We start from the raw sequence: 17,685 nt of genomic DNA, 5'->3' as shown, positions 1-17,685 counted from the left end.
ACATCTAAATAATTATGTATTACCAACAATTATGAATTTAAGACACTGTTTCATTTATTCAGTGGTTAAAACTTACCTGCCAGTAATTGGGCAGGGTGACTTTTTTTAAAAAATATTCTTCTCTTGTGTATCGACTGCTCTGTGGTTTGTGGTTGGTTTCAAGATGTCATCTTCCCACCACTCACGTTGAATATAAAGACATGAACTGCAAAGCCAAGCTACAGAAACTATCAGCCATGCTGCAGATTTACTGGATTACCATCACCACTGTTTGTGTAGGACTGGCAGGTAAACTGGTTTAGGAAAGGGGTCTTTCAGTTATTTAATTCTGCAAAGAAAGTCTGATGCTTATAAAGCAAACCAGCAAAGATGTGATGGAAGTCTAGTAGAACATCTAAGCTGAAAACAACTGTTTATTATTCTCTTAGCATGTGCAGTATTTATGTTGGGTGATACTCTTCATGTCATGTCCATCATCACCTATTCACTTTCTTTCCTTTTAGGTGTCTCTGGTGACAAGATCATAGATGGGGAAGAAGCTAAACCTCACAGCCGACCCTACATGGCCTTCTTGATGATTAAACGTGATAAAAAGATATACCAGTGTGGTGGTTTCCTCATTCTTCCAAACTTCATCTTGACTGCAGCACACTGCAAAGGACAGTAAGTTTAAAAGTAGCCAGCACTCTTGTTATGTAGTTCATGTTTTGTAGCCATAAAGCCTTTATTAGACCCATAAATTACAGGGAAAGAACAGGGTGTTATACCGTGTTAGCCTTTATGAATGTAGTGAGAAGTCAAGCAAAATGACACCTTTTATTGGCTAACTAAAACAATTACAATATGCAAGCTTTTGAGGCAACTCAGGCCCCTTATTCTTGCCTGAATAAGGGGCCTGAGTTGCCTCAAAAGCTTGCCTATTGTAATCTTTTTAGCTAGCCAATAAAAGGTGTCATTTTGCTTGACTTTTCACGGGAAAGACCAGAAATCTAATAGATAAAGCTATAAGTGTGCATGTAGGTGTGTTAATCTGGTATAGAAATCAACTCCACCAAATTTTGCCCAGGTTCCCCATTGATGCAGAGAGAAGGCAGCAGGCTATGTTTCATTCCAAAATGTAGTCAGTGCCCCCAATCTAGACACCTCCAGGTGCCTTTAATTGCATCTGAACAGTATGCAAATCCTCACTGTTGAAAACATCTTTACCTGTTCCCCATTTGTACACAGAAACATATAGCGGTAACAAAAACTTTCCTCCATTTTCAAAGAAGTTGTTCCCAGAGACCAGGTGAGAATGCAGAACAATTCTTTATTTGCACATAGATATGCACAAATGTCATGGTGTGAGTAATCAATAATACAATTTATTTGCTTTTCTGCTTTCTTGCTACCATTACCTCATCTAATACATGTCATCTGACACTTAATATTCATAGCATTATTGTTTCATCCAATCATCAAGTGCCACCAGTATTAACTGACTCTTTTCGACATCCCCATTTACCTGAATACTGCTTCGCTAATAGGGGTGATTTGAGAATTGTATTATTGATCTTAGCAACACTTCATAGGAGTAATGTTTAGGCTTTGCCATTAGTTTATCCTCACTTTCTAGAGGGGTGTTTGTTACTCATTTACCTCATTCTAACCTTGGAAAATCAAGCTGGTGGCTCCTCTAGGGTTAAGCAGACCACACGTGCTCAAGCTTGAAATCACGTTTAGCTAATCCTTTAGTTACCTCTAGCCCTTTGTCTTATGTTTTAATAATTCAATGTTATAACTTAATTTAAATATATACTTACAATAAATTGTAAAAGATTGTATATTAACAAAATATTCCATAAATACCACAGGCTGTGTTTTTTTGCAAAATATAGTTTATGCTGCTACTGTAGGTAGCGCTGGGTATCCATACTAATACATAAAAAAGGCTATCATTTAAACAATAAGGTCAGGGGAACTATTTAAAAAAGTTGTGGCTGTTTGAGTATTTTAACAATAAAAAGACTGTATTACAGTCTTATGTTTCATCTTATATATGCTCTTTATAGCTGCTCCCATTTTGGGCTTTTTAAAGTGCTGCACTATAGTTTGTATTCATTTTTATTATCAATATTGTTTTTGGTGATAAGTGAAATTACTGTGCCATTTCAGTTGCTGATGAACTATAGGAGAGAACCCTGAATTTGATTTTGGTTTGTTTGGTGAACGTTTCCACTCCTGGCCATCCTCTTTCCTCCTTGTGCAAATCATAGCACTTTCAGCTTTGATTTTTGATTTAACATTTTGGGCTGTGACGATCAGTCCTCCCTTTGACTTCCTAGTATTTTGACCTTAATTCTGTTCCCAGAGTATGTTTCAGCTTGGTTTTCAATTGTTTGTTCATTCATCTCCTAGTCTAATTCTTTGACCATTTGTACCCAGTCTCACTTTCTTTCACGACCTTTAAACCTGTCTTCTTCGGCCGTCTTTGTGCTTCTCTGTAGTGGAAGCAGACTGTTTTCCACTTTTATATTTCTGTTTGTTGATTATCTGCTTTGTTTTAATATTATTGCATTTTTGATACTTGTCTTTTTATGGTATTTAGAATTTTTCCACCTTTTCAGATTCTTTGCTGTTGCTATTATTTTAATTATTCATTTCAGTTTAGAGGAGTTTACTGTTTAATCTTTTGTTTATTCCAATTGAAATTATTACTCTGTAATTTTCCACATTTTGCATTCTGCATGATGGTGCAGTGGTAGCGCTGCTGCTTTGCAGTTAGGACACCTGGGTTCGCTTCCTGGGTCCTCCTTGTGTGGAGTTTGCATGTTCTCCCTGTGTCTGTGTGGGTTTCCTCCCACAGTCCAAAGACATGCAGGTTAGGTGCACTGGCGATCCTAAATTGTCCCTAGTGCGTGCTTGGTGTGCCCGGGTTTGTTTCTGTGTTGGCTGGGATTGACACCTGGTTGGTTCCTGTTGATGATTGGCAGCTGGCCCCACCTCTTTGAGAACCACCCACAAAACACATGTTGTGAGATAGTTAAATGGGTGTGCCAGGGTGTAAGTTTGATTATTAGCACGTTTTTATTTTTTATTGCCTGCTTTTTTAGTTATTAGCACATTTTATTCTACTGTATTCTTAAATGTTTTTGACACTTTTCCCTTCTTTTGCCAAGGTCTGGTTTATAGTACCTTTTCACTCTGAACTTTTTTGCAGCTTTCATGAAAGGCATATAAAAAAAAAAAGTAAAACAACCCGTGTTAAAAAACAAAACCAAGAAAAGATATGTAGGATGTTTCAGCTTTGGCTTTCTTTTTTTCTCTCTTTACTTCTTAAAATAGTCAAACTTTGAACAGTTTTACAATAATTATTTATTTTTTTGTCACTGCTCTATTTCCATGATGATCTGTTTGGTCAAATTCATGAACTGCTCTCCCTGTACTCCTCCCTGACTCATATCTGCTCTATTTTGCTCAACAGGACCATCACTGCTCTTCTGGGGGCTCATAATCACTCTAAAAAGGAAAAATCCTGGCAGGAGATACCAGTGAAGGAAATCATTCCCCATGAATGTTTTAATAATATAACCAAAGTAAATGACATCATGCTTCTGAAGGTGAGTGTCACTGCTGAGCCCAAAGTTGTCTGTGTGTTTTCTTTCCTGTCTTGTGTTAAAGTAAATTTTGAAGGGAAATACTTTTATTTAATTTAGCTTTGACTGGGAGTGTGTAGCTTATTTCAGACATATGTAATGTAAACATTCCCATGAACAGCATTATGTAAGATATATTTGAGGGGTGGTATTCAGTTTTATGTTGCTTATCTTCCAAAACCATTTATTTATTTATTTATTCATTTGACTATTCGAGGTGAGACACAAAAATAACCAGACTGGGCTTGGGGCTTTCCTGGAAAACCGTCTGGAGGTCGTCCGAACGTGAATCATAGAACTATATCCTCTCCTACATGCCCCCTTAAACCTCCGACCGGCTAGGTATATCTTGTGAATAGCCCAGTCAGCACAACAATCGTTACACAAGTTGCCGCTATAATGTCAGGTGAAAAAAAATCAAACAGCAAATCAACATCAAACTTCTTGCAAAATTGAACAAAACAGCCACAGAAACTTATAAAATGATAGAAATAGTGTACGGTGATAACAATTTGTCTCTCACACAAGTTTTTGAGTGGCACAAACCTTTCAAGGAAGGACAAGAAAATGTGGAAGGCATTCAATGTCCAGGTCACCCGCACTCATCTCGGACATATGAAAACATCAAAACGATGAATCAGATTGTTTGAAATGATTGTACTGCTTTTTCTGTAAAGCAGTTTTTCACTGACAAAAACATTCCTGTCCTCGATCATCCTCCCTATTTGCCAGATTTAGCTTTCCATGAATTTTACTTGTTCCTGAAAATCAAAAGTGACCTGAAGGGAACAAATTTTTCTTCAATGGATGAAGTGAAGACAGAAACAGCAAGCTTTTTGAAAAGCCTCAAGCAAGAAGACTTCCAGCACTGTTTCAATCAATGGAAGATACGTCTGGAGCGGTGTAGAGATTGGGAGGGGGAGAATATCGATGGTGACAATGTTTAGAATGCTGTAAGTCATCAATAAATATTTTTTTTTACCAATCCGGTTATTTTTGTGTCTCACCTCATATACTGCAATGAAGAGGTAGAAAGAGAGAGAGATGTCTCAAAATGACCATATTGTCACATCCAGTCTAAGTCAGACAGCATACACTGTTTCCAGCCTGGCTCCAGGAGCTCATTTACCTGATCAGAGCTCCCCCAAATATCATGTCAAGTTCACCCACTCATGTCAACAGGTATACTGTTACTTGTTGCATTTTTCTGACTTTATCATACCATTCCTCACCTATTATTGCAGAAACCCACCATACCATTTTGGTCTGGAGCCTGGACTCCCCAGTTATCAAATAATCCTGGTAGCCATTTTAATTTCCCGATTCCGATGCTGCCTATCTGCTGCAGCACACCATCTTCTTTGCCTTTAAGATTCCCAAAAGTTGAATTAAACTCAAACATGTCCTCTCATCACATTCCAGACCCTTAATACAAGCCCAGAAAAATCTTTTATCCATAAATATGCCAGGATATGTTCAATAGGCACTAGAGTCTGACCTCATTCTGAATTTTTCTCATTTTAAACAGCTGAAGCACAGTGCCAAAATCAAACAGAACGTCGGAACCATCAGCATTCCAAAGAGAGGTGATGGCTTCAGCCCTAATAATTGCTATGTGGCAGGATGGGGAAGAACTGAAACCAATGGGAAAGGCAGCAGTGTGCTGAGAGAGGTGAAGGTCAACGTCAATGTACACGTTCTATCTATTTCCCAAATCTTTGCAAGAGGCACTGGAATAAAAGGTGACTGTGAGGTAAGTAAACATATCTTTCCTTACAAAAATGAGAAGAAAGTTACGTTTAATCTGCTTCGTCTATTTAGTCATCAATTGAATTTCCTCCATATCCTCTCCAAAATAAAATCACATGAATTTATTTCAGGGAGATTCGGGTGGACCACTGGTTTGTCAAGATAATTTGAACAAGCCTACAGTTGTGGGGATTGTGTCTTATGGCAAAAAGAGATGCGAAGATCCAGGTAGTAGCGTCTACACAAGGGTGTCTGCATACCGGGACTGGATTGAAATGAAAATCAATGCCAGCTCTTCTGCTTGATGGCTCTTCCAGTGACACGATGAGTTTGCTACGTCTGCCAGCTCAGATGCTGAGTAGTGATCTTATATCACACTCTCTCACCACTGCGAGTCCATTCACATGGAAGAATGCTGGGTAGCTTTACCGCTGTCCTTAAATCATACCCACCAGCACATGTAACTGCTTATTTGCTTCAATAAAGTCAGCAGTGCAAGGCATGAAGTGTGTAACTCGTTATTAGAGCTCAAACTACAGTATTTATGAGATTTTTATCTTGTCTCAAGCCAGATTGAAAGATACATTGGATGTCAGATGTTGTGGTAAAGCTCAGAGTTGGGAATACATTCTACATATGCAAGTCTAAAGTAATCTTCAAGTTTATTATTATTTATTATTATTACTACTATTATTATACATTATAAAGATTATATTCAAGCAAGTTGAGTTAATTTACATTGAGCTACACTTTCCTCACAAATAATGCAAATAATAAAACTATGATAATGTCTGGCCGCATCATAACCCCTTCATGACTAAACATCTGCTCAACAAGGTAACTGGTGCAGACACTGCCAGTATTCTCATTGCCATTGAAAGAGAGTCAGTTTCATTATAGCCACGAACAGAAGAATGCTCAGACCATCACAAATGTCTAAGAGGTACTGTAACTTTTAGTTTTTTTTGTATGATGCAAACAGCCCTGATTCACTAATATCCTTGATTGGATTCTGTTCTGCATTTAAATATGTAGTAGGTTGCATATGAATCTGGGGGCTGCACAACCTGTTTTAGCCTGTTCCATTATCATTTCTAGTAAATAAAAGAATGTAGAAATATTGGAAGACGTGATTAGATTAGATTAGAATAGAATAGATTAGATTTTATTAATTCCAAGAGGAAATCCAGATGCATACAAAACCATAATCATAAAATACAAGAATACAGACTCAGATAATACAGCCAATCAATCAATCAATCAATCAATCTATCTGTCTAGAAGTAATTAAATAAATACAAATAAACTTGGCAAGTATATTGAGAAGAAGCATTGAATTACCTGATAGCAGTGAGCAGAAAAGTCCCCCAGAGGTGCTTCTTAGCACACCGTGGTGGAATGAGTGGGTGGCTAAAAGTGCTCCACGAGTACCTCTTTGAGGGGGTGGAGGAGGTTTTTCAAGATCGCATCCAATTTTGCCACCATCACCCTTTGCTGGGTCCCAATCCAGGTGGTTCATCATGTAGTGAGGGCGTCATTGCGTTATCAGCACATGCTCCCAATCTCTATCTCTCTCTCTCTTTTCCACAACAGCTTCCAGTGTGTCCAGGGTTAGTCCTATGATAGAGCAGGCTTTCCTGATAAGCTTCTTCAGGTATTGTGCATCTTTTGAACTCAAGTTACTTCCTAAGGAGACTGCCTAGTTGAACACCACACTGAGTACTCTGGACTGATAGAACATTTCCAGTAGCTTGCTGCACAAATCAAAAGACTTGTGTCTCTCTAGCAACTCCAGTCTGCCTCTTGTACAGAACCACTGTGTTTTTAGGCCAGTCCAGGTTGTGATATATGTGAACCCCCATTTACTTGTAGCTCTGTACCACTTCCACCTCATATTCTCAATGGTGACTGGTCTCAGAAGCTTCTTGGCAAATCAAAAGTTCACCACCAACTTTCTTGTCTTGCTAATGTTGAGTTGCAGGTTGTTGTCTCTGCACCACAAGGCAAAGTTCTTTTTTTTTTGGTCTTGTCCATTGAAGGAGGTGGACATCTGAAGCTGAGCTCTGTTATCAGTGGTGTTATTATTTCTTGTTTTCCCGAGGTATCCTGTATTTATCCAACCAAACGGTTCTATTACAGTATATACAAGCATATATAAACATGGTCGACATGAAAGGGGGTCAGAAAGAAACGGAAAAGAAACCTAAAGTTACACCCAAGCCTAGACAGGCAAGTCCAAGTTCAAGTTCAAGATATGTCCTATGAGAGACTGATATGGAACAGACAGGTGAAATCCCAGACTCCTCTGGACCATGGTTCGCTGCATCGTCTCCAGTTGAGAGTGAAAATGGGAGCAAATGTGCAAGTGATGCAGGTCACGATAGCTCGCCAATTGGAGAAGATCACTTGAAACTGGAAAAGGCCTCACAGTCCACGCTTTCACCTACTCCTTGCGAGCCGGGAACATCGGCTGTAATAGAGCCTTCCGCTTTACCTACGGTGCACGAAAGCAGAAATGATCTGTCCAAACTGAAGGTGATGATCACTGAGCTCAAGCAAGAGATAAAGAATGATATAAAAAAAGTAATAAATACACTCACCTAAAAGATTATTAGGAACACCTGTTCAATTTCTCATTAATGCAATTATCTAATCAACCAATCACATGGCAGTTGCTTCAATGCATTTAGGGGTGTGGTCCTGGTCAAGACAATCTCCTGAACTCCAAACTGAATGTCAGAATAGGAAAGAAAGGTGATTTAAGCAGTTTTGAGTTTGGCATGGTTGTTGGTGCCAGACGGGCCGGTCTGAGTATTTCACAATCTGCTCAGTTACTGGGATTTTCACGCACAACCATTTCTAGGTTTTACAAAGAATGGTGTGTAAAGGGAAAAACATCCAGTATGCGGCAGTCCTGTGGGCAAAAATGCCTTGTTGATGCTAGAGGTCAGAGGAGAATGGGCCGACTGATTCAAGCTGATAGAAGAGCAACTTTGACTGAAATAACCACTTGTTACAACCGAGGTATGCAGCAAAGCATTTGTGAAGCCACAACATGCACAACCTTGAGGCGGATGGGCTACAACAGCAGAAGACCCCACCGGGTACCACTCATCTCCACTACAAATAGGAAAAAGAGGCTATAATTTGCACGAGCTCACCAAAATTGGACAGTTGAAGACTGGAAAAATGTTGCCTGGTCTGATGAGTCTCGATTTCTGTTGAGACATTCAAATGGTAGAGTCAGAATTTGGCGTAAACAGAATGAGAACATGGATCCATCATGCCTTGTTACCACTGTGCAGGCTGGTGGTGTAATGGTGTGGGGGATGTTTTCTTGGCACACTTTAGGCCCCTTAGTGCCAATTGGGCATCGTTTAAATGCCACGGGCTACCTGAGCATTGTTTTTGACCATGTCCATCCCTTCATGGCCACCATGTACCCATCCTCTGATGGCTACTTCCAGCAGGATAATGCACCATGTCACAAAGCTTGAATCATTTCAAATTGGTTTCTTGAACATGACAATGAGTTCACTGTACTAAAATGGCCCCCACAGTCACCAGATCTCAACCCAATAGAGCATCTTTGGGATGTGGTGGAACGGGAGCTTCGTGCCCTGGATGTGCATCCCACAAATCTCCATCAACTGCAAGATGCTATCCTATCAATATGGGCCAACATTTCTAAAGAATGATTTCAGCACCTTGTTGAATCAATGCCACGTAGAATTAAGGCAGTTCAGAATTAGTATGGTGTTCCTAATAATCCTTTAGGTGAGTGTAGTATGTTCAAGACAAACAAGAGGATAAGTGAGAAGACAACTGAGAAGCTGCGGCGGGAGCTGTAAGAGCTGTGGCAGGATAATAAAGACTCGGAGAAACACATACTGTATATAATCGCTTTGAGGTGGCCTTTAAGTGCATGCTGGAAAAAATTGAGGAGCATATTCAGGAAAATACGTCTAAACTGAGCACATTTGCCGATCAGCTGGAGGATGTTAAGCAGACATTCACGACTCGTATTGAAACAGCCAAAAATCTAGCATCTGCCGCTGATGGAAAAGAAACAGCTGCGAATTTTGAATGAAAAAAACTCGGTGACAGACTTTCTGCCCTGGATGATGGATATAGAAGGAATAATATTAGAATTAAAGGTCTACCTGAGAATCGCGAAAGTTTAAACCCAGTGAAATTCGTAGCTGAACTATTCTACCAAATAATTGGGGAGGACTTTAAATCAGACACTGAGATAGCTGCAGCTTATTGCATACGGGGATTGAACAACTCTAAGCTTAGGACTTTTATTGTGTGCTTCAAGAAGTTACAATCTAAGTTAAATGTAATGTCACTTCTCAGACAGAAACAAGAGATTATGTTTGAAAATAACCTAATTCGTATTTTCGTAATTCGCTATCTCTAAATTATTCTTTTAATCCTTATAATTATAATTACCAACATAACAATAGACTGCATGGCAATAACCCCTCGGAATATTTGAAATTAAGGTCAAAGCTGTCTCACTTTTGGTTAAGACTACAAAATTACATCAGAAATTCAGAATCAATGTCTCCAAGACGGGACAGTTAATTTTGTGAGCTGGAATGTTAAAGGCCTGAATCACAAGTTAAAAAGAAAGAAAGTATTCTCTCACCTAACAGGTCTAAATGCTAAAATAGTATTGTTACGGGAGACCTACTTATTAAGCAAGGATCAGTTCCGGCTGCAAAAAGACTGGACTGGCCAAATGTTCCATTCCAGATTTACAAAAAAAAAACTAGACGTGTGGGAATTCTCATACATAGAACAGTCTCATTTGTAGTATCAAATGTTGTATCTGATCCTGAAGGGAGATACATCATTGTTATGGGTAATTTATTTAATTGTAAAGTGATTTTGATACATGTTTATGCACCCAATGTGGACGATAGGGAATTCATCCAAAATGTATTTGCATCTATTCTCAATGTGAACACTCATAAAATTATAATGGCTGGGGATCTTAATTGTGTTTTAAATCCAGACCTAGAATAGTCTCCTGCCACAGGGGCGATGACATCTAACACCGCAAAGACAATTACAAAGTTTGTAACTGACCACAACTTATCACACCCCTGGAAATTTCTAAACCCAAATTCAAGAACATATTCCTTCTACTCACCAATGCATCATTGCTACTCAGGAATTGATAATTTTTTTGTAGATAATCATTTCTTGCCTACAATTAAATCTTGCAGGTATGACACTATTGTTATTTCCGACCATGCCCCTCTGGTTCTGGAGATAAAATCATTATGGCCAACATATTCATCTCACAGATGGCGTCTTAACCCACTTCTTTTAGCAGACCAGAACTTTACAGAATTTATATAAAAAAGTCCATTTTTCTCTAGAGACAAATATATCCTCAGAGGTCTCTGCAGGAATACTGTGGGAAACCCTGAAGGCCTTCTTAAGAGGACAGATTATTTCATATCTTTCTCACAGAAATAAATTGGAAACCAACCAATAGATCAAGATTCATGCCAAGTGTCCAAGCGAGGCTCTTCAAAGGAAAAGGCAGGCTCTGCATTCAGTGCTCAACCTCTTAACAACTAAAGAAACTGAACAACTAATTTTTAAATCAAGACCTCATTACTATGAACATGGAGAGAAAGTTAATAAGCTTTTAGCTCAACAAATCCACAAGCAAGAAGTTCGCAATGCAATCCCAGCAATTACCAACACAAACGGAGACATAATCATTAACCATAAAAATATAATGCATACACTTAGAGACTACTATTATTCCTTATATTCTACTGAGTTTAAAGAAGACAAGACACAATCTAATGCATTTCTGGATGCATTAGAGATACCATAAATAGATACTCTTAGTTCAGAGGAATTGGATAAACCTCTGGTGCTACCAGAATTACTAGATGCTATAAAGTCACTTCTGGGCAGGAAAGCAGCAGGCCCTGATGGCTACCCTGCCAAATTTTATAAGAAGTTCTCCACTCAGCTAACTCCCCTCCTATTAGCAACATTCACAGAAGCTAGAGACAATAAAATTCTACCTTAAACTTTTCGTCAAGCATAATCACCGTCTTTCCTAAACAAAATAAGGACGTATTACAATGTGCATCATACAGACCAATTTCACTTCTGAATAATGATGTTAAGATACTCTCCAATGTCCTAGCTAGAAGGATAGAGAAAGTGCTGCCTTCAGTAATATCACAAGATCAAACTGGATTTATTAAAGGCCGACATTTCTTCGACACCTGTTTAACACTAGAATTACCAGAGCCTACGAAAAAACTCATAATTCCGTCCCACCTTAAATCGCTTCTTAAAATCGTTCACAGCTCTCCACCAGCGTCTTTTGTCATCTAAATGTGCTGATAAAATCACGCTGCAAGCAGCCGGCTATTCCATCCCCCCACCGACTTAGAACGTGCACAAACTTCTCCCAGCTCATGCCTTGATTGATTATCTGGGAGTGAAGTGGAGTTTTAGAGTGGAAATAATAGATCATTATTTGGAACACACGCATTTCACGTGTGTTCCGTTTCTACAGTAATCCGTGTAAACACATTTTTAAAACAGAAACGTTTTTCATATTGTAGTAGTAAATGACAAAATGTAAGCATAAACTATATAACGTATGAAGCCTGAAGTCCAAATATCACACACTTTCACAAAAGGTACAGATATAACAGAACAAGTATGCTTTTATTCAAAAATATAACTGCAGAAAAAAGCCACCTTAGCATGCCATATTGACACGCACTTACTACAGCTACCACGGTACCATAATGGTATCAACCGCAGACTAGTATCCAAAAGGTCATGAGTTTGATCCCACATGGTTCAGTTTTGAGAAGTAAACTGCTCTTATTCTTACTATTTTAGAATAAAAACATGCATTTGATTTCAGTGTGTAACAGCCAGTAATTTATGATACTTGTAAAGGTTAGGTTTTTATTCACTTTTCATTCTCAGTCGTGTTCAGGATCCTTCCCTACCCCCCCATCTGAGAATGCTGTTTTCACATAAAGATGCGCTGTAGCTCTGCGGCGTACTTGTGACTGCATTCTCATACCAATGCTTGCGAACTGAAGTGCCTGCGTGCACTTTTCGTGGCATTACACGTCTATTTTTTTGAACATCCCCGTGTCGCTCAAACACAGGAACATATGTTGGTGTACAAGAATGTACAAGAATAAAAAACAAGTCCACTTTTATTCTACAGTAGACTATAAGTGAAGAAAAAATAAAGCAAGTTACAGTAAGCGGTTGATACGACAGCTTGCGTGGTGCAATGCTAAGAACTGCTGATTTCCGATCCGTGCTATATAAAATCATCCCATTCAAATATTAACAATTTCCACACACCCTTCCTACATTCACGACATGTGTACTTGTTGCAGTGTACACATCTCTCTGTGCTATGGTTCCTATTACACTGAATGAGCACCTGACATTGTACTTTCTTCCTATATAAATAACATTCGAGTATAGCGCGTCTCCAAATAAATCACATTCGAGTATAGCGTCTCCAAATAAATCACATTTGAGTTATAGCGCATCTTTATGTGAAAACAGCATTGTCATAATGGGGGTTTGAATCGTGAACGCGACTGAGAGAATGGAACTGAATAAAAAAAAGACTGAAATCAAATGTATGTTTGTATTCTAAAATAGTTAAGTACATGCAATATTATTTGAAAACGAACAGCGTCAGATCAGGTTTTTGTTTTCACATAAAGATGCGCTATAACTCAAATGTGATTTATTTGGAGACGCGCTATAGCTCGAATGTGATTTATTTGGAGACGCGCTATACTCGAATGTTATTTATATAGGGAAGAAAGTACAATGTCAGGTGCTCATTCAGTGTAATAGGAACCATAGCACAGAGAGATGTGTACACTGCAACAAGTACACATGTCGTGAATGTAGGAAGGGTGTGTGGAAATTGTTAATATTTGAATGTGATGATTTTATACAGCACGGATCGGAAATCAGCAGTTCTTAGCATCGCACCACGCAACCTGTCGTATCAACCGGCTACTGTAACTTGCTTTGTTTTTTCTTCACTTGTAGTCTAGAATAAAAGTGCACTTGTTTTTTATTCTTGTACACAAACATATGTTCCTGTATTTGAGCGGCACTGGCATGCTCAAAAAAATAGACGTGTAATGCCACGAAAAGTGCACGCAGGCACTTCAGTTCGCAAGCATTGGTACGAGAATGCAGTCACAAGTACGCTGCAGAGCTACAGCACATCTTTATGTGAAAACAGCATTCTCAGATGGGGGGTAGAGAAGGATCCTGAACACGACTGAGAATGAAAAGTGAATAAAAAAAAAAACCTAACCTTTACAAGTATCATAAATTACTGGCTGTTACACACTGAAATCAAATGCATGTTTTTATTCTAAAATAGTAAGAATAAGAGCAGTTTACTTTTCAAAACTGAACCATGTGGGATCGAACTCATGACCTTTAGGATCCTAGTCTGCAGTTGATACCATTATGCTACCATGGTAGCTGTAGTAAGCATTTGTCAATATGGCATGCTAAGGTGGCTTTTTTCTGCAGTTATATTTTTGAATAAAAACATCCATCTATCCATCCATTTTCTAACCCGCTGAATCCGAATACAGGGTCACGGGGGTCTGCTGGAGCCAATCCCAGCCAACACAGGGCATACTAGTTCTATTATATTTGTACCTTTTGTGAAAGTGTGTGATATTTTGACTTCAGGCTTCATACATTATATAGTTTATGCTTACATTTTGTCATTTACTACTACAATATGAAAAACGTTTCTGTTTTAAAAATGTGTTTACACGGATTACTGTAGAAACGGAACACACGTGAAATGCGTGTGTTCCAAATAATGATCTATTATTTCCACTCTAAAACTCCACTTCACTCCTAGATAATCAATCAAGGCATGAGCTGGGAGAAGTTTGTGCACGTTCTAAGTCGGTGGGTGGATGGAATAGCCGGCTGCTTGCAGCGTGATTTTTATCAGCACATTTAGATGACAAAAGACGCTGGTGGAGAGCTGTGAACGATTTTAAGAAGCGATTTAAGGTGGGACGGAATTACGAGTTTTTTCGTAGACTCTGGTAATTCTAGTGTTAATGTAATATACTCACCCGCAAAGTCAAACATCCCAGAGATTTTATTATCCTTGGATGCAGAAAAAGCTTTTGATATGATTGAATGGAACTACCTTTTCACTACATTGGAGAAATTTGGGTTTGGCCCGAACATTTGTGCATGGATCAAACTACTGTATACCAATCCAGAAGCTTCAGTTTGTGTTAACAACATTAATTCAGACTACTTTTACCAAGAACGTGGTACCAGACAAGGATGCCCCATGTCACCACTACTTTTTGCAATCGCCATTGAGCCACTGGCCGTTCACTTTCAAAATGCTTATGAGATAAAGGAGATTATCAGAGAAGAACTTGAACAAAAAATTTCTCTATATGCAGATGATGTGGTACTGTATAACCCACAAAATATTGTGCCTACAGTCCTAACAGCACTAACAGAATTTCAAAAGATTTCTGGTCTCAGAATGAATTTGAATAAAAGTATGATCTTTCCAGTGAATTCTCAAATACCCAATATTAGATTGGACACCTTCCCTTTTATCATCGCAGATCAGTTCAAATATCTAGGGGAAAATATCACAAGTAAACATAAAGCTCTTTATCAAAAAAATTCCACTGTCTGTATGGAAAAAATCAAACAAGACTTGCATAGATTGTTAACCTTTCATCTCATTTTAGCTGGAAGAATTAACATTGTTAAGATGAATATCCTCCCTAAGCTTCTCTTTTTATTTCAAAATATTCCAATATACATCAATAAGTCATTATTTAAGAAATTCGATTCAACCATAACCACAGTTATTTGGAATTGAAAACATCCACATATCCAAAGAGCGACCCTACAAAGGCCAAAGGCAGAAGGTGGCATGGCTCTACCGAACTTTCAATTTTATTGCTGGACAGCAAACTTACAACATATTAAAACCTGGACATTGACACAAATAGATGAACATATGCAGGGTTGGTCTGCAATTGAAATAGAATCCTGCAGTTCAACTTTAAATTCCTTGCTTTGCACCCCAATAAATGCAAATCATCGCCAATATACTAATAACCCAATAGTGCTTCACTCACTCAGAATATGGAACCAATGTAGGAAGCATTTTAAGATAGAGAATCTTTTATCGGTGGCACCTCTGCACGAGAATCACCTTTTTTTCAACCCTTGCAAACAAGGGTTGCAGTTTTTAATGTCTGGAAAACACTCACTTAGAGATCTGTACATTGACAACGCCTTTGCATCCTATGAATAATTATATCCTAAATTTAACTTTCCAGCAACACAATTCTTTCACTATCTTCAATTCAGAAACTTTGTTAAATAGAACCTGCCCAATTTTCCTCACCTCCTACCTCCCTCTGTGCTGGAAAAATATTCATCAGTTTCAAGTACTTAGACAGCATTTCTGTAATATATAAAACCATTTTGCAGTCCCTCCCTTTCAAAGATTCAAGAGGACACTGGGAAAAGGATCTCTCACTCGACATCTCAGAAAAGGATTGAAAGGTAGCAATGCAAAGAATTAACTCGAGCTCCATATGTGCAAAGCATAGAAATATTCAACTGAAAATTATAATCTATCACATTTGTCTCACTTAAAATTGTTCAAAATGTTTCCAGGGCAAGATCCAACCTGCGAACGCTGCAATCAAGTTAACATGTTTTGGGCCTGCACTAAATTAACATCATTTTGGACAACTGGAAGAATCCTAACTCTCCCCTTTTTAGTCAGTGGGTAACTGATGTTATGTTTTATTTGAAATTGGAAAAAAAAAAATTCTTACTTAGAGGATCGGTGCAAAAGTTTTTCCAAACCTAGCAGGATCTAATCAATAGCATTTTAGAATAAGCTTTTAAAGCATTGAGGAAGTAAATTCATGTGGATGTGTGTGTGTGTGTGTGTGTGTGTGTGTGCACCCTGCGGTAGGCTGGAACCCTGCCCAGGGTTTGTTTCCTGCCTTGCGCCCTGTGTTGGCTGGGATTGGCTCCAGCAGACCCCTATGACCCTGTAGTTAGGATATAGCGTGTTGGATAATGGATGGATGGAAGTAGATTCTCTCCCTATTCTCTTTTTTTTTCTTTTCCTTCTCCATTTTTCTATATTCACTAATTAATTTATCTATTTACTTATTTTTACTAGGTGTAAGTTTTATTCTGCTGTCCATGGTCTCTTTCTCAGGGGTAGGGGTTGATTTGTTTTCAATCCTATTCTTGTAAAATTGATCTATTTGTATGGAATGTTGTGTGATTTCTATAAAGTCAACAAAAAAGACAAAGTTCTCCACAACCTTCCTGTACTCTGACTCATCTCCATATTAATGCAGCCTATGATGGAAAAGTCATCTGAAAATTTCTGTAGATAGTGAGTGCTGGTATTGTGTTGGAGGTCTTCTGTGTAGAGGATGAACAGGAAGGGAGATAGAACCGTTCCCTGAGGTGCTTCAGTATTACACACCACCATTTCTGACACACAGACCTTGTAGCATCACAAACTGCTGTCTGTTAGTCAAGTAGTCAATGATCCAGGAATTTCTGGGGTCATAAAAATTCAAAGTTGAGCTTTTTCCCCAGAGTGATATTAAAGGCACTGGAAAAGACAAAGAATATTATCCTGACTGTGGCACAGGCTTTGTCCAAGTGGGAGTAGGTTCTGTGGAGCATGTAGGTCAGAGCACCCTCCACACCCATATGTCTCTGACAGGAAAACAGCAGAAGATAAAGATGATCTAATAACCAGGGGTTGGAAGTGTTTTAGGTCCAGCCCTCCAAGGTCTGAAGTCTGAAGTAAAGCAAGGGTCTGAAGTCCTTGGGATCATTGGAATGGCATTTCTTTGGCACTGGGACCACATAGGATGTTTTCCACAGCTGGGGGACCTTCTACAAATTCAGGGAAAGTTGTTAAATGTTAAAAGTTATGTTAAAAATGTTAAAAGATCTTAAATAATTCAAGTCAAGTTAATCAAGTTAATTCAATTCAGTTAATTTTTGTCTAGTACTCTTCATTAAGTGCAGTTCAGAGCACTGTGACAAGTTCTCAGGCTAAATGCAAGTATACATTTTACAAATTACTAAATACAGAATTAGTACTTAGAAAGACACAGATTTCTTAAAACACACAGTAAACAAAGTTGAAATTGATTAGCATACAGTACAAGGAAACCAACAATATCTGTCTAAT

General features: G+C 38.5%; 1 protein-coding gene across 1 annotated transcript; it reads left to right on the top strand.

The window, feature by feature from the left end:
- Nucleotides 1-213: 213 nt before the first annotated feature.
- On the top strand, nt 214-5,868 carry LOC120537677 (mast cell protease 1A-like). Its single transcript, XM_039766783.1, has 5 exons — nt 214-288; nt 504-663; nt 3,464-3,599; nt 5,164-5,388; nt 5,516-5,868. Exons 1-5 carry the CDS (start codon nt 237-239, stop codon nt 5,687-5,689), a joined length of 747 nt encoding a protein of 248 aa, XP_039622717.1. The 5' UTR covers nt 214-236; the 3' UTR covers nt 5,690-5,868.
- The last annotated feature ends 11,817 nt before the right edge of the window (nt 5,869-17,685 follow it).

This window comes from Polypterus senegalus, chromosome 10 (assembly GCF_016835505.1).
Source record: "Polypterus senegalus isolate Bchr_013 chromosome 10, ASM1683550v1, whole genome shotgun sequence".
Classification (NCBI taxonomy): domain Eukaryota; kingdom Metazoa; phylum Chordata; class Cladistia; order Polypteriformes; family Polypteridae; genus Polypterus; species Polypterus senegalus.
Note: the sequence above shows the minus strand (reverse complement) of the source record. Positions and strands in the feature narration are given on the sequence as shown.